The sequence below is a fragment of the Lynx canadensis genome, chromosome A2 (genome assembly GCF_007474595.2).
Source record: "Lynx canadensis isolate LIC74 chromosome A2, mLynCan4.pri.v2, whole genome shotgun sequence".
In the NCBI taxonomy this organism is placed as follows: Eukaryota; Metazoa; Chordata; class Mammalia; order Carnivora; family Felidae; genus Lynx; species Lynx canadensis.
In genome coordinates, this window is record NC_044304.2 from 3483185 (window position 1) to 3503204 (window position 20020).

Here is a 20020-nt window from a genome sequence, read left to right on the forward strand (position 1 = left end):
GGACCTGGGCCTTCCCGGAGCCCCTGGTGGCCGTTTAGCTGGAGGTGACGTCCCAGGGCCTGTCCCGGGGCCCCTGCACCAGATGGGCCCCCGTAGCCATTCCCCGAATGATCTGGCCCCTGTGGGTCCCGAGGCTCGTCGGCTTGCGGGAGGGGCCCTGTGATACACCCAGCTGGCCCGTTTCTGTTTCGCAGATGCAGGCCCGCGCAGGGCATAGCCTTTCCGACAGCACTGCCTCCCGCCGCTCCCCTGCGCCGGTGGGGCGGGGTGGGGTGGGGGGGGGAGTAGGTGGAGGATGTGCCTGCCAGAGGCCTACTCAGGGCCCCTGGGCGGGGACAGCTAGCGTTGGCCCCAGTGTTTGGGCCCCGACCGACCGTGGCCTTCAGGCCTGTGACTCAGCAGCCTCCCCCGAGCGCGCGGGGCGCTGCCGCAGTTTCCCAGCTGCTTCCCCAGCGCCTCCCTCCTGCTCTCTTTGCCTGGGATGCGGTCTTTTGGGTCGTCCTCACGCGCCCCGGCGGGGAGCACGCGTCCTCAGAGCCGCACGCGTGTCGCGTTCACGCACGTCTGCACACGCACGTGCTGTGTGCACACGCGTTCTCTCGTGCACGTGTATGCGCGCCCGTGCGGCCTCCCTGCCCCGGGGGCTGGGGAGAGGGTCCCTCGGATTGTGCTCCCGCAAAGGGCACGGAGCCCCGCTGGCTCACGCATGGCCCCGGGTGCGGGTGCCACGAGCTAGCGGATCCTTCTAAGTAGCGTGTGGGGAGGAGTGGGGGGGGCGGGGCCAGAACTCCCCTTCTTCTCTGACCTTTCAGAAGCCCGAGAGAGCGGGGCACCGGGCGCGCTGAGAATTTTTCCTGTTGAGCAGCTGCCCCTAGTTTTCCTCTGGTATTTTCCCTCAGGGAGGTTTCTCAGGAGAGGGACTGGGCAGCTCTCCTTCTGCCACGGGGAAGCTTGGGTCCCAGCGGGCACGGCTGTGGCTGCCCGCGTGCGCGTTCGTGCGTGAGTGTGTGCACGTGTGTGTGTTTGAGGACACGTGCTCCCTGCACGAGAGGGCACAAGGGGGGGGAGGGCGTTGTGGGCGCGGGTGCGGGTGCGGGTTGGCTTCCACGTTACCTGCTCTGTGGCTGCAGCTTGGGTGAGAGGCGGGGCGGAGGTGCGGGGTCCCAGGTTGGTGGCTCTGTTGCCCAGGGAGGCGGGGCAAGGCTCTTGGGGGAAGGGGGCCGCTGGGCTGCTCCCTTGCCCTCTGGCTGTGTGCCTCCCTGCCTCCCTCCCGGCTGTCCCCGGACCTGGCTGCAGGTGGCGCTGCTGGACCACGGTGCCCGGCCAGTGCGCCCCCTGCCTGGTCCCCAGGGAGCGGGACTGGGAAGTTGGGGGCGTGTGGTGGTTGACGGAGCCTCGGGAAGACGCCGTGGGCAGCAGCCTTGGTGGCCGATGGTGGAGAGTGCTGGCCCCTGGGTGCGGGGGGGCGCCTGGAGGGGCCTTAGAGACTTCATGGCTTCTGAGAGCCTGGCTCAGTGGGGACCGGGGGTCCCCGTTCCCTGACTCAGGCGCAGCCCTCATTCGGCAACAGGAGTAACTCCTCCCAGCCGCCTGGCTCTGGCCCGCGAGAGGCTCCGTGGTGGCCGGGAGGGCTCGGCCTGCCGCCAACGTGGATGGAAATTGGTAGGAGCCTGACGGCTTCACAGATTGGTTTTAATAACTCAGCTTCCCAATGCTGTGTCCTGTCACCCGGACGCGTAGCAGAAGTGAAATAGATGCTCTCCATCCCCCCTCCCTCACCCCGGGCCAAACCCCCATTTGGGCATCTGGGGACGTAGCCCCTCCCCCCTCCCCCCACGGGCAGCTCGGTGTGACCCGGTGCGGGGGGGGGGGGGGGGGGGGGCTGGATGGAAAAGAGCCACCAGGATGCCGGAAGGAAGGCAGCTCTGTCTGTGCCTTGTTAGCAGCTGGGGAGCCCGCCAGGCTCCTCTTTCCCTAGCCCCGGGTCCCGCGTGTGTGAGAGTGACAGAAACAGCCACGGAAGGAGGGTTTTAGAGCAGGAAGGTCCCCCGAGAGCAGATCCGCACCGAGGCTGGAGGCGTCAGAGCCCCGTTGATGAAAAGGTAACAGACGAGGTGGCGGGCGGGTCCCTGAGCGCGTCAGCATGCCGGGGTGGGGAGCGGCTGCCCCCCCAGCATGCCTAAATCTGATGCGGCGCGGCCCGGGCCTGCAGCCGGAGTCCGTCCGTGGCCCACACGGCCTTGCCCCAAACAGGCCACTGGGGAAGTTTCACGACGGGGCCCCCTTCTGCCGGAACGTGGCTGCTGTCCCAGGTGGCCGAGTGAGGCCCCGAGAGTGCTGAGTGGGACCAACTGAGGCCCGTCTTCCCGGCCCGTGGGTTCTGGGTCAGAACCTCTGCTGCCTCTCGCTGGGCTTGCCGCGGCCCTCGGCTTCCCTGTTGGAGGCACGGGGCCTTGGGCAGGCGGGGAGAGCCTTCTTGGTCCCCCTTCCGGAAGCTCCTCCTTGAACGGTGACCACGACCAGGGCAACGGCACTGATCGCCCTTCGTTCCGTTTGTGCCTGAGCTGTGTGCCCTCTGTGTCCTTGCACGATGCACGTGCGTGTGCTGGGCTTCAGAGCCAAAAGTCCCGCCTCCCGGACCCTCCCCCCCCCCCCCCCCCCCCAGTGGGCAGCCTGCCGTGTCCGGTCACCCTAGGGCGTGCAGATGTGTGTGCGTGTGGCCTGAGGACCTGGCGCCCCAGGAGGTCGCTAAGGGCCACCTCAACAGCCACGGGGAGGGGTTCTCGGCTGGAGCCTGGCATCATCAGGCCGCCGGCACGGCGTTGGGACCGGTGGTTTGGCCCCATGACCAGGAGGGCCTGTGCGAGGGAGAGCTTGTGGGAGGAGAGCCGTGTTAGGCCCCGCCTGGGTCCCCGCCCCGGCTTTAGGGAGCCCTCGGCCCAGCTCGGTCAGAACCACGCTTTCGGTCGCGACGCCGCCGGCCCAGGCTTTCTGTTCGCCCGGGTGTGCGGCGAACCTAAAACCGAGAGCTGATCTCGGCGTTGGCACGTTGACCCCTGAGGCCGCGGAGAGCCGTGCGTCTCAAGCCGGGGCGCCGGGTGGCGTCAGGCTGCGAGGACGGGAGCCCGCTGTTGACGACCACAGCGGGTACCGGGGGCGCTTCTGGAGGAGTTTGCCCGGCGTGGCGCAGCGCACTGCGACTCCCACGGCGCGGCGTTTGTCCGACTCGCTTCCTCCTCGCAGCCTCACTCGCCCTGAAGCCTCACGGCCTGTCGCGGCTCCGGCAGCACCTGACAGCGTGTCGCTCTGTCGCTCGGGCTGGACCAGGGGTCGCGGGAGGCCCGGCGCGTTTCGGGGCGCCCTCCCGGGGGCTGCGCTCGGCCTGCAGCGGGACCCACGCCCGTGGCCCGGCCCCTGCGTCTCGCGGCCCGCCGGCGGGGACGGGCACAGTCGGCGTTGCGCAGGGATCGCGCGGCGATTTTAACGTCGCGCGAAGCAGAGGAGGGTCGGCCTTCCGCGAAGGAAAAATCTCGCCACACGCTCTCCTCGAAAGGCCGGTGAGAGCCAGCGGGGGCTCTGCCGGTTCCGCGGACGGCCTGACGCATCGCCGCGAGCCCCTGGGCAGCGGGCGACATTGCGGAATGGGGCCCCTGGTGGGGGCGGCGGGAGGCCCCGTGTCGGAGCCCCCGCCCCTGGGCGAACGTGCCACTGCGGGGCGCTCTCTGCCTGTTTCCTCTTTCGGTAGCATATTTTGTTAGAAAAAGACCAGCTTTTAGAACCGTTCCGGTTTTATGGAGACACCGAGGAGAAAGTCCAAGCGCTCCCCCCGCCCCGCGCTGTTCCCCCGCTGGGACCTCCCGTCAGGCTGGAGCATTGGTCACGGTTAATGGACCAACGTTGATCCGTTCTTCATAAGCAAAGCCCACGCTTAGGTCCTAAGCGTCCCAGGCGCCCACGTGACGTGGACTCGGCCGTCTCCTTGGGCTCCTCTGGGCTGTGGAGGCTTCTCCGACTTCCCTCGGTTTTGATGCCCTGTGACAGTTTCGAGGAGGCCCCGGGCAGGGTTTTCTAGAAGGCCCTTCCTTGGGTGTGTCTGCGGCTTTTCTCGTAGTGAGACTGGGGTGATGGGTTTAGGGAGGAGGACCCCCCGAGTGAAGCGCCCTCCCCCTGACACCACCCCGGGGGTGCGTGCGGTCACCGCGGTGTTGGCCTTGGTCCCCTGGCTGAGGTGGGCTATCCAGTGTCTCCAGTGTAAGTGCCCTCCCTTTCCTGTTCCCATGATGTCCTATCTGAAGTGTACTCTTGGAAGGAAGGAAGGAGGGACGCAGGGAAGGAGGAAGTTTCCAATATCGGAAAAGGGAATGCGGGGGCGCCTGGGTGGCTCAGTTGGTGGGGCGGCAGACTTCAGCTCGGGTCGTGATCTCGCCGCCAGTGAGTTCGAGCCCCGCGTCAGGCTCTGTGCTGACGGCTTGGAGTCTGGAGCCTGCTTGGGATTCTGTGTCTCCCTCTCTCTGTGATCCTCCCCTGCCCATGCTCTGTCTCCCTCTGTCTCTAAGAAATAAATAAACGTTAAAAAACAATTAAAAAAAAAAAAGGGAAGAGTGAGCGGAACAGCCTCGTGCTCCGTGCACGCAGTGGACGGACGTGAGCATCTTGGCACACTCCTGTCGGGGGGTTTTCATCTCTCTTTTCCCTCCTTCCCTCAAGTCGAGGTGGCTTTGGTTTTCTGTTGCTCATGGCCTGCACTGATTTGCTCACGGTTCTGTAGGTTCTGTGGGCCAGCTGGGTCCTCGGTTCAAGGTCACAGAGGCTGGAGTCCTTGCCGGCTGCTAGCTCTGGGCTGTCGGCATCTAGAGGTCACTCAGAACTTGCCATGTGTCCCCTCCCCACCCCCGGCCCCCATCTTCAGGCTAGCATGGGATCCTCTCTTGAAGAAGGGCCCTGCCCCTTGTGAGGGCTCACCTGCTTAGGTCAGGCCCACCCGAGGTAATTTCCCTGTTTTAGGGTGTCCTGACGTGGGACCTTAATTAGAACAGCAAAAATCTGGCACACTAGGACCAAGGGCAATTAATTGCAAGCAGGGGGCAGAAGACTTAGGGGCATCTGAGAATCGCGTCTGCTATGAAGAATTTGTTGTGAAATATAACGCAGTACAAAAGCGTGCAAAATGTGTATGCGACCCGAAGATGCGTATTTACGTGCCGTGTACCGAATGACTGTGCGGCCTGCCCCTGTGTAACCTCCCCCCCCACTGCCCACCCCCTACCCCACCCTTTGCAGCCCCCTCCCCACCCAGAGCGGATGACTGCCCTCAGGACTGTCCTCCTCCTGACCTGACGGGTCCTTTCCCTACGTGTGTCTGTGGCCCCGGGCAGCGTGCCGGGTGTTGGCTGGATTTGAACTCCACACAGATGGACCTATTTGTCCTTGTGTTTGTGCTCGGGGTTTGTGAGGAAGACACCCCCGTTACGTGAACCGGTGGCTTATTCGTTTTTATCTGCTGTGGGACTCCGCCTCCACCTGTCTGTCCGTCCATCGGTTCACTGTCGACGGGCGTTGGGGCTGTTTCCGCCCTGGCCAGCTGCACCCGCCGCGTTAGTGTTGTTATCTGATGCCTGGGCACGGTGTCCGTGACTGCACACGAGGACGTCCTGAGACATCCCGACAGCAGTGGCCGTGGCGATGCTTCCCGTGTGCCAGGCTGCGCTCCGAGAGCCTGCCCGTCTCGCTGCAGCCCTGAGCTGCCCTCCTCGCGGGTGAGGCCCAGGCTGGCCGGGCCCCAGCTCAGAGCTGCGGAGCTCCCAGATGGAGGGGCTGTGGTCGAGCCCCCTTTCCTCACCGCTGCTCCCCTCGCCCCTCAGAGCGTCTCCCTGAGAATCGGGAGTGGTGGCGGGTTCTGGGAGCAGGTGACCGGGCGGTCGCTCGGCCTTGGGGACAGGGTGTGTCCCGGGTGGCAAAGGTGGCCTGGACCTGAAGGTGTGGGAGGGGAAGGACTCTGACGGAATCCCCAGCACTGTCACTGAATCAACCTGAGCCGAAGCGGAACCTGTCAGGTTCCCGTGGGAGACGGAGACAGGATGGCGGGGACCCAGGCTGGCCGACGGCGTGGCTTCCACAGAGGTCACGCAGCTGTCCGGGTGGGGCGTGAGGGTGTGGGGGGTGTATTCCAGAAACGACGATGGGTGGCCACAGGATACCACGGCTTCTCCCGTCTCACTGGCTGGCGCCTGGTCACGTGGCTGCACTTTCGGCCGGGAAGCCTGAGAAACATCGTTCAGGTCCCTGTCCGGCGGGGGAGGGGGGTGGTCTGGGGGAGGACGGCGGGGAAAGGAGAGGGCTAGATGAGTCAGTTCACGTCCTCACCGAGTGCCCGCTCTGGGTCCAGCATGAACCCGGGATCGACGCCACCCGTCAGGACAGGAGCTGATGGCGTGGCCCCAAGCCCCCAGAGCAGGGCCAGGCGTGGTGGTGGCAGGAAGTCCGCAGGACTGAGGGCTGAGGCCTGTAGGAAGAGACGCAGCCCGGCAGCCCGTGGAGAGGGCCCTGCTGGAGGGCGGGCGGACGGCCGGGCCAGGGGCGTGGGGCTGGAGGGCAGGCGGGCGAGAGGGTTCGTCCAGGCAGCCACATCCCAGCAAGGTTCCTCTGGCCCAGAGGATGCATCAGCTGGGGGGCGGGCCCAAGCCGCGACGTGGGGGCTTTGGGCCGGCAGGTGTCCCCGCTGGGTGTCCCCGTCTTCTGTCTGCCGGCCGCTCGAGGGCCCAGACGTCGCTGGCCTGTCCCACGTCCCCACTGGCTTGGTCTGGCAGGAGCAGATGGGCCTTCACTCACTTCAGAGTCTTTTGTTCAGAGTCGCAAACAGCAGCGGCAGGCTTGTGCTGAGGGAGGCGGGGTTTCTGCCGTAGGCGGCCCGAGTTCCGGCTCCCGGGCCGGAGCGCCAGGTGAGTCCCCTCTCTGCCCACCACTCCAGGAAACCGTCGGTTCTTCTCTTCAAACTGTCGTCCGCTGAGCGCCTCCCACCCCGCAGTGTACTGAGCCTGTGGCTGTGGGCGGGGTCCCCTCCTGCCACCGGGGGCGGGAGGGGGGACGGCCTTCCTGGCCAGGATTCGCTTTCCCCGCCTGTTAGCTAGACGAGCCATCAGAGGTTCGGGGTCTTCACACAGGGCTGGTTTCCATGGCAAATTTCTATCATGCCAGCAGGGTTGCAGTGGGCAGATTTCAGCTCCTCTGAAAGGGAGATTCCTGCAAATCTGCGGGCAAAGAGAGAGTCTTTGTCAACTTTGCTCAAAACTCCGGCTAGGAGCGTGCTCCCCCTTCCCGGCACGGCAGCAGGAGGTGGGGAGCTCAGGGCCCCCTGTGGCCCGTCCTGCGGTCGCCAGGGGCCCCGCCGTCTGCGGGTGTGTGTTTGACGAAGGCACACACGTCCAGGGCGTCGGAAATCACTTCGACAGACCTCAGCCTCCCCGCGTTGATGATGTCCCGGCTGCTCGCGGCCTGTGGAGAGAGCCAGACTCCAGCCACCTTCCCAGGTCCGACCCAGCTTGTCGCCGTGTCCTGGTCTCGTGCCGGTACGGGGCCAGGGCGGCCGACATCGGCCTCATTCCCCTCGGCCGCGTCCCTCCGCGTCCTGTCCTTGTTCCCTCGCTTCAAACCGCCCGTGTGCAAACACCAGCGCGTTGGGGGGCCTCCCCACTGCCGACGCGCCTCCGGCCGGAGGAGTTTGGGGGCCGTGGGTGTGGGTGCAGCGGGAGGCCACCTCCGGCTCGGCTCGCTTTACGAGCGGACGTTCAGAGCGGTGCTCCGAGGGGGAGCCGGGGGTGCTCTGCGTTGGCCCCGCGTCCCCGCACCTCAGTCTCCCTTCTGGGCTCCACTCTCCGGCCTGCCGTTCAGAGCCTCACCTGAGAAGCCCCCACCCCCTTTAAAACATCAAAAACACGCACGTGCCCTGGCAGTTTCAGTCCCGCCATACGACAAAAATAATTCCCGGGTCTAAAACGAACCGGGGCTTGGGATCAGATGCCTCCACTTCAGCATTTAACGGCAGGCTCGACACCACTCGCCTCGGAAGTCGGTTCCCTGGTTAACGCGGGCTGGCCGTGTGTGAGCCGGCCGGGGTCTCGGCTTCCCTGGCTCCCCCGGGGTGGGCTGGGAGCATCTGGGGGCCCACGGCCCCGGGAGAGGCCTCGGCGAGCCCTCCCGCCTGCAGCACACGCTTGTCTCCCGCATCGGCGCCGCGGGCATCCCATCGGAGACGCCCTGTTTTCTCTGTCTCCTGCGTGCGTCTCAATAAAAACGTCATTATTTGAAATCCTTGACACTGCTCGCACCAGGTACCGAATTCCATCGCCTTTTGTCCCGTAAAACGATCCATTAAAGATAAACCCACCGTGACTCAATGAGGTTCTTTCCTGGGAACAAGCCACCCTGGTCCTCTGCTGATCCTATCTCCCCGGCATGTGTTTGTGCTCGTCCTACAAAGGGGCTGCAGCGCCAGGACAAATGAGGGAGGCTGCCTCGCTGCCGAACGAGGCTCCTTGGAAGTCGAGATGGGACAGTTCCAGCCGCTCGCTCAGGGAGGGGCTGTGCAGTCCGGGCTGAGCTCCCCGGTGCAGCGGAGACCAGCTGGGGCTGCACGGGAGCCCCCCCCGGGCCCAGAGCCCCCGCTCAGGGGCTGCTCAGGGACTTGCACGTGTACCCTTTCTGTCCTGAGTGTCCGGGACAGGGTCCTCGTGCCCCTCCGTCCCTGCGTCAGCCCCCTGCAACCAGTGTCCCCGTCCAGGTAGCCTGGGCCGCTACCAGGGCTTCTCCCTCCCATCCTAGCAGGCACGGGGACCCCAGGCTATCCGTCCCTAAAGGCCCTTTGCACGTCTTCCGCCTGTTTTTTTTTTTTGGTTTTTTTTTTAATTTTTTTTTTTCACGTTTATTTTTTTTTGGGACAGAGAGAGACAGAGCATGAACAGGGGAGGGGCAGAGAGAGAGGGAGACACAGAATCAGAAACAGGCTCCAGGCTCTGAGCCGTCAGCCCAGAGCCTGACGCGGGGCTCGAACTCACGGACCGCGAGATCGTGACCTGGCTGAAGTCGGACGCCCAACCGACTGCGCCACCCAGGCGCCCCTCTTCCGCCTGTTTTAAGGGCAAGTCTGTCTGCCGAGTGCTTTTTTTTTTTTTTTTTTTAATTTTTTTAAATATTTATTTATTTTTGAGAGACAGAGTGAGACGAAGTGAGACTGGGGGAGGGGCAGAGAGAGAGGGAGACACAGGATTGGAAACAGGCTCCAGGCTGTGAGCTGTCAGCACAGAGCCCGACGCGGGGCTCGAACCCACAGACTGTGAGATCATGACCTGAGCCGAAGTCGGACGCTCCACCGACTGAGCCCCCCAGGCGCCCCGTGCCGAGTGCTTTTCCTAACGTCTTTTATTTCTCTAGACTGATGTGTGGGGTGACCCCTGCCATCTGGCGTGACTGTTTTTTTTTTTAATTAATTTATTTATTTTGAGAGAGAGAGAGAGAGAGAGCGTGCGAGAGAGGGAGCGAGTGAGCAGGGGAGGGGAGGAGCAGACAGAGGGAGAGAGCGAATCCACGCAGGCTCCACGCTGTCGGCACAGAGCCCGACGTGGGGCTCGATCCCACGAACCGTGAGATCGTGACCTGAGCCGAAACCAGGAGTCGGACGCTTAGCTGACTGAGCCTCCCGGGTGGGTGCCCCTGGCGTGACTATCATTAATGCTGTTTTCACGTTCCAACCATCACGATAAGGCCACCTTGCTCCCACCCGGCGTAGCGACCCCGCCACGCTTGTGTCGCGAAGTCAGTCGGTGCTGTCAGACCACAGCGTGGTCTCTTACCTCGTTTACTGAGGGACTAGCTCGCGGTGAGGGAGCGTCCTGATGGGTGTTTGTGGCTCTCCTGCCCCGGACGGAGGCTGCGAGCGGTCCCATTACCCCGCAGCGCCAGCTTCGCAGAGATGCGCGTCGGCTCCCCTGGGTCAGACTCTGCGAGTCCGTCAGTAGTGAGCACTCACCTGGGTTTGCGTTCAACCTCCTCCGTGGCGGGGAGCTCCTGCCTCGGGACCACAGACAAGGGGCAGGGTGTACCTGGTGTGTTTCACGACGTGCCGCGAATGCCTTTCTGGTGCGGAGGACGGCTGGCTGTCCTCACGCTGAGCGTTCATTCTGCTCCCTGGCTGGACCGCCTCACTCCGTCGTTCACCAGCTGCTCTCCGCTCTCCCAAGGAGAAGACCGTGTTGTCTCAGAGAGAAGAGTTTGTCTCTTCCCTTCCGTTTACTGTCCTTGTGTCTTTTTCTTGACCTACGGCATCGGCTGGCGTCTGCTGTGGGAATGGACAACTTGCCCTTTCTGGAATGCCTCTCCTGCCTCATCGTGCACTGTGACCATGGGGAGGTCCCTCTTAATCCTAGCTGGCTAAGAGCTTTAATACTGAATGTTTTGGAATTTTATGTAGATTTTTATTTGTTGGGCTGTTTTTGCAAGCCTTGGGGTAAAGGGTTAATCTCATAAGACACTTCTGTGTCTGATTTTCTAATATTTTACCTAGGACTTGGCAGCTATGTGACACCGGCCTATCATTTTCCTGTGTGTCTTTGTCGTGTGTCGGTGACTGCATTCCCCATTCATTTTTTCTTTCGAAAATATGCTGGATTCATAGGAGGAGTTACGTGCCATCTGAACTTCCTGTCTGCTTGGTAACCGTAAGTGTAGGTGGGCACTGGCCCTTTAGTGTGGAAGTTTTGTGAGGCTCTCAGTAAAGCTGTCAGGGCCTGGTGCTTTTTCCAGAGGTGGTATCTGTAGGCTTCTGGTTCCTCTGAGATGGGCTCATCTTACCCTGTTGGATGCTTTGTTTCTGGGCCCAGAAGACCCTGAAGAGCCAAATGCATCTGTGGTCCTGAGCCCAGAAACTGGGGCAGGGACTGGGACTCACCACTCCCATGTCCACAGGGCTGGGGCATTGTTAATAGCTGTATCGAGGCATAACTTACGTGCCACACGTGACATACTAGACACAGAAGTCACCTGATGCGCTTGGACGTCAGAGGAGGGGTGACCACCATGACTGTTTCTCTGGGCCTTCCTGCTCCACTAACCAGCTCAAAGACGGTGCCCCATCGGCCGGGAGGCTTGTGGGGAAGCCCGTTCTGTGACCGGGTCGTTCTGCTCGGCCCGCCCAGAGTGCAGGGCGGTATGCTGGAACTGCCCGGCCAACGCGTGGCCAGAGAGGACGCGGGCTGTGGGCCAAGACGGGCCTTTGTGTGTGAGGATGGCAGTAACGATGGCCTTTCCACACGCCCAGCACGTGGGGCTCTAGCAGGGCTGCTGGCATTTGGAGCCGCCGTGGCCTCCGGGGCTTGTGTGGACGGCTTGCTCGTGCCAGGTGGCCTCCGACTTGACACGCGGTCTCAGCACTTCTAGTGGCCCCTGCCTTCTTGTTTCTGTTTCCGTAATTATGGCATGTTAAACGGCCAGGGGCCTGTCTCCCCAGGCCTTGTGCACACACTGTGAAATTAACTTCCTCACCCTCCAACACGCGTCAGGCCGAGCTGACATTTCCAAAGGGCTCCTGGCTGGACCCCTGCTCTGGGCACACGTTCTTCAACAGCGAGGGAGGAGGGTGGGGAGATGAGCTTTCTCGTCACGGCACCTAATTGCCGGGAGCCTCGCGCAGTGGAAGCTGTCAGGCTGGGCGCTCGTCACCGGCAGAGTCACCAGAGTCTTGGGGAAGAAAGAAAGCATCACGGCGTCGCATGTCCTGACTCCAGAGCCAGACGGCTGCGGGCAGCACGGGGCCCCCAGCAGGTGCTGAGGGACCTGGAGGGAAGGGCGGCCGGGGACTTGAGAGCCTCGGGCCCAGTGAGCCTTTTATCCTTGCAGGAGAGCATGCTGGGAGTTGCCTCATTACCATGGAAATGCTGCCCTCCTGGCAAGGGACCCCTGTCCACCTGTAACAGCCCCCGCGGCCTGGGGCAGCCGGCACGTTCGAGGAGACGAGGGGTGGCTGGCGGGCGGGCGCAGGCGCTCGCCTCTCTGGCCGGAGGGGCCTGCACGGCCCAGAGCCCTGCTACTCGTCCTCATCGTAACTAATGGCTCCCGAACAGGTCCCCGCTCTCCAAGACAGTCTGTGTTCCTCTTCGTGACACGCTCGTTTAATTTTTAACTCACAAGGCATTTGCTTATTTATTTTCATTGTTCTTGATAATAATTCTAAGCCATTAGAGGGGAAAATTATATTCAAAAATGCTGTTTCACACTTTATTTGTTTGATGATTTAGAGCGATAGAAAATAGCACATTTGCTGGCTTTTATAGTCTGATAATTATTCACATCCATCAAGCCATTCCAGGGGAATAAACAAAACACCAAGAAAATGACACTATTAATAGCATCCTCCGCGGCGGACAGGAAGACGTTCCCGGGCCGGTGAGTCAGTCAAATGGAAGCAGCCTGTCCCTGGGCCGGCCGGCGGGCCTGCCCGCGGAGGACACATCGCCTTTTAATTGCCCAGCTCTGTCTGGCCCCGAGAGCTGCCTGGCTGCCAGGCGGAGGCCTCTGCCCGCCCCAGCACCCCCGACCTGCCCAGTGTCACAAGCCCTGGAGTGTCCTTATCAGGCCCACGGAGTCTGTCGTGACCTGTGCCGGCAGAAGCCTCCTGACGTCTGGGGCCGTGCGGTGTCCCGCCTTGGACCCGGCCTGGCCTCAGTGGGGCTGGCAAGACATCCTGTCCTCTGGCCTCAGCGTCAGAACAAGAGCACTGAGCCGCGCGGTGCCGCTCTCCAGCACGCGTGTTCCTGACCCCCCTGTAGACAGGTCAGATCCTCCCCAACACCAGGCTGTGGGTCCTGGATGTGACTGCTCGCCGCCCTGGACCCAGCCCCGTGGGCAGGTTTGTGGGTTTCAGCTTGGCCTTTTGGGGCGGCCGTGATTGACGGGGGTGCGTTGTCCACAAGCACCTCAAAGGGTAAACGGAGGACCAGGAAACCCCGGGAAGGCTGGGGGACGCCCGCCTTCCCAGAGTGACCCATCCCGCCCCTCCTCGGACCCGGGCATCGCTTCCTTCTGAAACTCGCTCTCTGGACGTCGGGCTGGCCCCTCACCATCGTGCCTGAAGTGTGTTCCTTCTGTTTGGTCGGTTGTTTGAACCGTGAAACGGCGGGACTGTAATGGCCTTTCAACCGTTGCACGTCTCGCATCTTCCCTCCTCACCTGGGGGCCCGGTTCCCGGCGCCCTGGTCTCTCCCGCGTGCCTTTTTCCTAGTCTAGAAATGTCTTCTCTTCCCACCGAAGCCCCTGATGTTTGCAGACGGCTGCCTCTCCGAAAAGGGCGTCTGGCAAACGAGGCCTGAATTCGGCCTTCTCGGTAATTCTGCGGCATTAAGCCTGGAGTTATGGAGCCTGTCGAGTCCTGCCGCAGGGTCACCTGGGGTGGTTGCCAGGGATACCGCTCCGACAGCACCGACGTTTCCATGACTTTCCGGTTTAGTGTTGTCCGGGAGGACTTTGTGGGGAAGGTTCCAGAGCAGAGAGAGTGTGTGGAGGGGGTAGGGCTGGGGAAACACGGAGAGAAAAACACCCCGTGGGACACTGTGGAGAAAGTTCCAGATGCCTGCCTGGCCGACCTCAGGTGCAGGACTCACTGTGGGCCCGAGGCTCGGCCAACGCCCCCCTCAGACAGGCCCACGGCAGCTGCCGGACCGTCCCAGGCAAACGGGGGCTGCGGCCAGAGGCGCCCGAGCGACCCCACGCGGGCCACCGTACCTCCTGTGGCCTTCACCGGGGCTCCCCTGGCCCCCGCACTCCCCGTGTCTGGTTCTGCTCGCCGGGCCCCAGTCGGCTCGCCCCCTCCCACCTCACTGGGTTCTGGGGATTGCTCTGCCCCCATGTTTGATCCCGGCTTCTCCAGATTCTTCCACCATGACAGGTGTGCCCCTGGGCCTCGCACCCTCCGGGCCCTACAGCGGGCCACCCGGACTGGACTGGGCCCGGGGAGGCTGTCTGTCTGAGGACACCGTGCAGGAACGCTTTGCCACCGGGCGACGGGCCGCCGCGTCCAGAGACTGGCCACTGGGCTTGCAGGCCGGCAGAGTGGATTGCTGTTGGCCGTGAAGTTTGACCTTGTGATGGGGACGGAGGTCCTGGGGAGCGAGACAAATTGCCCCCATGTTGGTGACCAATAAAACCGACTCTGTTTTATGGCCCCGAGAACTCGCTCGCTAATGGCCAGACAGATGCTCCTGCCTCGGGGGTTAGCGAACAAACACGCTCAACCCAAATAGCTGTTTCTTCCCTCCTCCTTTCCCTCCCAGAGCCGGGCCGAGGGGCAGCGAGGCCCCCACACGTGGCCGTGACGAGGGTGACACGGCTCTGCTCTGGGGGCCCCGTGGGGCCCGGGGGCTTCCCTCCGGGGACACGTGACCTTTGCTGTTGGGAGGCCAGGTCTGTAGCCAGCTCACCTGGGCCCCCACCGTGGAGGGCTCCCCGGGGCGCTGGCAAGGAGAGAGGGCTCCGGGGGACCCTGCCGCCCACAGTGCCGGGATTCTCCCGGCCGTCGGAAGGCCCCAGTGTGTTTCAACAGACGCGCACCTGCCCCTCGCTCAGAGCCGTGTGTCGTAAAGCACCCACACCCCAGTTCTGCTCATCTCCCCTCAAAGTCTGAGGCTTGCGTCTTGCCGAGCCCCTGAGGGCGCGCGGGGGGCGCGCGTCGCTGGCGCCGGGCCTTCTCAGCATGCTGAGGCTGTCGTGCGTTGTTCCAGGCGGCGGGAGGGCAGCCCTCGCTTGGCCACTGGAGTCCAGAAGTCCCCGAGGCTGTCGGCTTCCCGTCCGCCAGTCCTTTCTAATCCCTCCAGGGGCTGCGCTTCTCAGTGCTCAGCCCAGCGTCTTGCGGTCTGTACTTTCCGATAACAGAGGAGCCACGTTCCAATGTATTAAACTTTTAACATCCACCAGATTCAATTAATCTTATCTTTACAACTCCCAATTACAGGCGGTAATTAAGTGAAAGCAGCATTGTAGACTGGGGATATTGCATTAATCATCACAGCCTTGGAGTCATAAATTAGTTCCTCCCGTCCTCCGGCAAGTTCCCAGAAGGACTGGAATGTTTCATTTCCTTGTTTGGGGGGGACGTTAATCCCACAAAGGTGCTTTGGATTGGGATTAACTTTTATCATCTTTATGTACGTGATACGAGGCTGTTTAAAAAAGAGTCACCTCATCTTTGTCCAGACCGTGGAAAGTTCTCCAGCAGCAGCAGCAGAATTGCAGGTCCTGTGCTGTCTCCGCAAGGGCCGTGCGCCGTGCCCAGAAATTGATTATTTTTGTCCGTCGGATCAGAGACGGCGTTATCTCCTACCCCCATCCCCTTTTATTTTGTTAAAAAGCAATAATAAATGTCTCGGCCGGAGTGGACTTAGCCCGCCACGGAGTCCGGGCCGGCTTCTGTGTCCTGTGCTGTTCCCATCCTGCGTCCCCCACTGTGCAGGTGGAGGGCGTGCCGTGCCCTGCGCCCCCCACATCCGACTCGTTCTAGAACGTGAGGCGTGCGGACGCAGCGACTCTCCCCTCGGCACTGTGGACACGGGGCGGGTTGTTGTCCCCAGGGCGTCCCGGGCACTGGGCGCGCTGAGTGGGATCCCTGGCCCCCCCCACGCTCAATGCTAGGAGCCCCCCCCCCCCAGTGTGACAACCACGGATGTCCCCAGACGTGGCCCCGTGACCCCTGGGGGCGGGGTCGCCACTGTCCTGGGGACTCGTGCTCCCCACCTCCTCCTCTGCGGGACAGACGGCCTGTGCTCAGCACTTTTGTGGCGCGAAGGACCGACGTCCCGGTTCTGCCTGCCTCTGTTGAACGCGGAGCTTTTCGTCTTGCCGGGGTGGCCAGGGTGCTGTGTCAGCTGGGGCGGGCTCCTCGCACCCCCGCCGGGGGCCCCCCCCCCCCAGTGGCCCCTGCCTGCCGGGAACGGGTCCCAGGCGGGCCCCCCGCGCCAGCCTCCGCACACAGCATTAGCGGGTGTCACTCTCGTTTCGTCTGTTGGCAAACTTGCACCTCACGTCTTTCTTGTTTATGACGGGGGCTCAGCAATCTTTCAAACGTAGAACGTGTGAAGCTAAAACTTACAAGTGGTGACAAACGGAGTCTCGTTCCTGAAGCGCCTTCCCCGTCGGCTCCTGGTCCCGGGGCTGGGGAAGCGGGAGGCAGGGAGGCGATGGAGGGAGGCTGGGGACCGTCCTGCTCCCCCCTCAGGCCCCCTGCTTGCTTTCTCGTGTTCCGCGCTCTGAGCCTCGTGGAGGCTTTGGTGGCTCTGACCAGTGCCGGCGTGGGGCGGGTGCCGTCACCGCCGTGGAGGGGCCCTCCCGCCCCACCCCTCCTCACTTCTGTGCGGGTCCCTCCCCCGGCACCCTCCCTGCTGCTCTTCACCCTTCTCACCGCACCCAGTTCTGCTCTGTGCACGGCCCGCATGTCTCCCCGAGGCCGTGGCCGCAGCCCCAGGTCCCTCAAACGCGCGGTGGCCCGTGACCTCGCCTCTGACGTGCCTCCCTTCTCTCGTAGGTACGCCATCCCGCCGGAGCACGGCAAGCGCCTGGAGCGGCTGGCCATCGGTAGGTGTCTGCCCCCGCGGGCGGGGACCTGGGCCGAGGGCGGGGGTGGGGCGGGGGTGGGGGCTGGCCCCAGCGTCTCGGGTCGTGCTCCTTGTGTGAGTGTCCATCTCTGGGGGGGCTGGCGTGCTATAAGGTGTCCCTGTCTGGTTTTCCATTCCCTTTCCCTCTCGTGACCACAGACCCTGCGCTGGGGTTTGTCGCTCTGTGAGTGACGCACAGATGCCATCGCTCGGAGCGCTCTTTCCCCGCGTGTTAGCACGGAGCTGCGGGACGTGACTGCAGGCTCCCGCGGGCCAGGGAGGGCGGCCGTGGTCTTTCGTCCCCCCCTGGCGCCTGGTACTACATCGCGCCCTCCTCTGGGCCTTCGGGTCTGTGTTCAGTCTGGAAAGTGAGACGTCCAGTTAGGAGCCCCTGCCCTGTGCCCCGCAGCCGCATGGTGACCGTGAGGGTGTCCGCCTGCGTGTGCTGGCCTGGGCCCGAGGGGGTCTCCTGGGGGGACGGGATTTGTCACGGTGAGTCCCCAGCTGTGTCCAGAGAGAGGGCACTGACGCCTCGGGGTAAAGGCAGGCCCTCGGGACACGGGATCCTTGGAGACCAGCCAGACACCGGGCTGGGTGACGCTGAGGCCCCCGGCCACTGCGACAAAGGGGCTGGTGAGGTTTCTCGCTGCTCCCCGTCACGGCGCCCTGCTCTGTTCTGACGTCGGGTGGCCCTGAGTGCCTCCGAGGACGTTAACAGACCCCGTTGGCCCAAAGCGTCTGGGCCTCGCCGGCAGGCAGCACCCGGTAGTCGGGGCGGGTGGGGTGATGGCCCTGTGGTTCAGGAGCCCCCTCGGGACAGTGCGGGGCCGTCCCTCTGGGTGGCTGTGGCAGCAGCCTGCCCGCCCTCCCCTGGCAGCCAGGGGAATCTTCCAGAAGCCATCGCTCAGCATTGGCACAGCCTCCCCAACTTCCTGCTGGGTCCTTTGACCCCTCCTCTTGCCTCCCTCAGAGAGTGCCCGCCACCCTCTTCCCCTGCCCCGTTTGGCTTGGGAGACGGAAACGGTCGCTGTTTCCGAGAACTTCTGAGAGCTGGCCGCACCCGGAGCCGCACGTCTGTTCAGCAAACGCCTGCTGCACAGTTTCCCCCGAGGACGAGGACATAGGGAGGCTTGTCCCGGGAGTGAGGCCGGCCCCGCGGCCGAGCGTGCAGCCAGGCTCACGTTTCCGTTGGAGACCCGGACCCGGCCTTCCCGGGCTGGAGCCTGCTGTCGGGAACACGCTTGTCACCCTAGAAATGCCAGTTACCGCCCTGGCAAAGAGCGGTTTCTCTTCCTTCTTAACATCTCAGGTGACGCCCAAATGGAAATGCTTTCCCCGCGCACTGTTTTAAACATAAGTTGGAAACACAAACACTAATTGGAAAATACAAGTCGAGAAACGTCTTTCTTACTTTCCTCTGCCGTTGCTGTCGTGACAAATCACTCCCGAGTCAGTGGCTCCAAGCAGCACAATTCTCTCAGCTTTGCTGTGAACCTGGAATTGCTCTAAAACAGCCCCAGTTAAACGCACACAGTTACTCCCTCACGTTTGGGGCTCAGGGGTCTGTCTGACCCGGGTCTCAGGCTTGGGCTGCCCGGGCTCCTGCCTCCAGAGACGCCGGCGTCAGCCTGTGTCCCTGTCTGTGGTCGCGTGCTCTCCCCTCCGCGGTCAGGGCCTCCCTCTGCCTCCCTCCCGTGGAGGCCCTGTGGTGACCCGGGGGTCACCCCCATCCTGGGCTCCTGCACGTAATCCCTTCTGTGGAGCCCCTGCCACGCGGAAGGCAACACAGTCACGGGTACTGGGGAGCAGGACGTAGACATCTCGGGGGGCCACCGTGGGGCCTCCCACACCTACACAGCCACGGAAGAGGCCGCCACGGAGCGATCCGCACGGGCGGCCTCCGGTGACCACAGCCCGGCCCGGTTTTCCACTGGGTTCTGCAGTCGTGCCCAGCCCCTTCTTCCTCTCTGTTTCTTTTCCACTAGACAAGTTTTGGGTGATCTGAACGCCCCCCAGAAAAGCTAGACACGGGATCCCGTGGGACCACGGCCACTCTCCCTGGAGCCCGGCCGGCTCCCCACGTCCTTCTCGCGCCGGGGCCCTGCTGCCCGGGAACCTGTCTCGGGGCGTGCGGGAGGCACAGTGGCTGGGACAGGTCGGCCAGGAGCCGGAGGCCCCTGGGAGCCTCCCCACGTTGCTTTGTGACCGGTGTGGACTGGTCTGGCCTGGGGGAGGGCTGGCTTCGCGCTTCCCCTGCGCCCCTCCGCAGAGGGAGGGCGGGAGAGGTTCTAGGGCAAGTGAGTCACTGCCCTCCTCGGTGTCCCTTCCAAACTTTTTTGGGGGCGCACGTCACAGGCTCCATTATTGAGATGGATGAAATGAGTTTGCGATGAATATGGAAAATGAATAGCCGAGCTCCAAATGGGCTCGCTGGGAGAGTCGTGGAGCCCACGGAGAGAGCATTAATGTGTTGGCGCGTTATTGGTGCTAATCACTTAAAATGTGCGCCTTTATTAGAGCTTTAATGAGAGCCACTTAAACTGTGCATTAAAAAGAACTGCAGAGAGGCCGCGGGCCGGGCGGCAGGGGCCATAACTCTAATTGAAACGCTTTTAGCACAGAGAAAAGTTGCTGGATTCAGTAATCCCTCGCACTTTCCAGAACCTGGCAGTCGTGTCCTGGCTGGCGGGCGCCCCACCCCCCACCCCCGACACCGTGACTCTGTCACTTGGAAGCCCTCCTGCCCCAGCAGGTGTGTGTGGGTGGTGGGGGTGGGGCCGAGCGCTGGCTCACAGCACGCACGCACGTGGGAGTGTGCCCTCTTCGGCGACCCATGGGGACGTGCGCTGGCCTGGAGGCCGGGGGCCCGAGGTCTGGGTCGGCTCCCGGCAGGATCCCTGGGCGGGCCGGCTGTGCCTGGGGGACAGTCCTGGAGGGAGCGGGACCTTGAGAACCCGTCCTGCACCTCACCGAGACTGTGCCGTCTCTCGGTCGTGGTTTGGGTGAGAGGCCCAGGACCTTTGCGTGGGATCCCGGGGCCGGCTTTTCTTTAACTGCTGGACCTACGTGTCATTGATTTGGGCCCACTGGTGACTTGGAAAGGTCTCCGAACTGTGTTAAACACGGTTTCCGAGCAACTAGAACTGACGGTCTGACTTCTGTACGTTTACAAACGTCGCTTTATGTGTTCTTAAGTTTATTTATTTTGAGAAGGGGTTGGAGGGGCCGAGAGAGAAGGAGAGAGAGAGAGTCCCCAGCAGGCTTTGCGCTGTCGGCACGGAGCCTGACGCGGGGCTCAAACTACTAAACCGGAAGATGGTGGCCTGAGCGGAAACCAAGAGTCGTCGGGTGGTTAACCGACGGAGCCGCCCAGGCGCCCCTGCACACGTTGT

General features: G+C 63.0%; 1 protein-coding gene across 1 annotated transcript in view; it reads left to right on the forward strand.

Annotated features, from left to right (window-relative positions):
* The window catches only part of KDM4B (lysine demethylase 4B), a 130603-nt gene that overhangs the window by 56694 nt on the left and 53889 nt on the right, over positions 1–20020 (forward strand). The window contains 1 exon segment of the mRNA XM_030292681.1: positions 16559–16608. Within this exon segment, the coding sequence (XP_030148541.1) occupies positions 16559–16608 (50 nt within the window).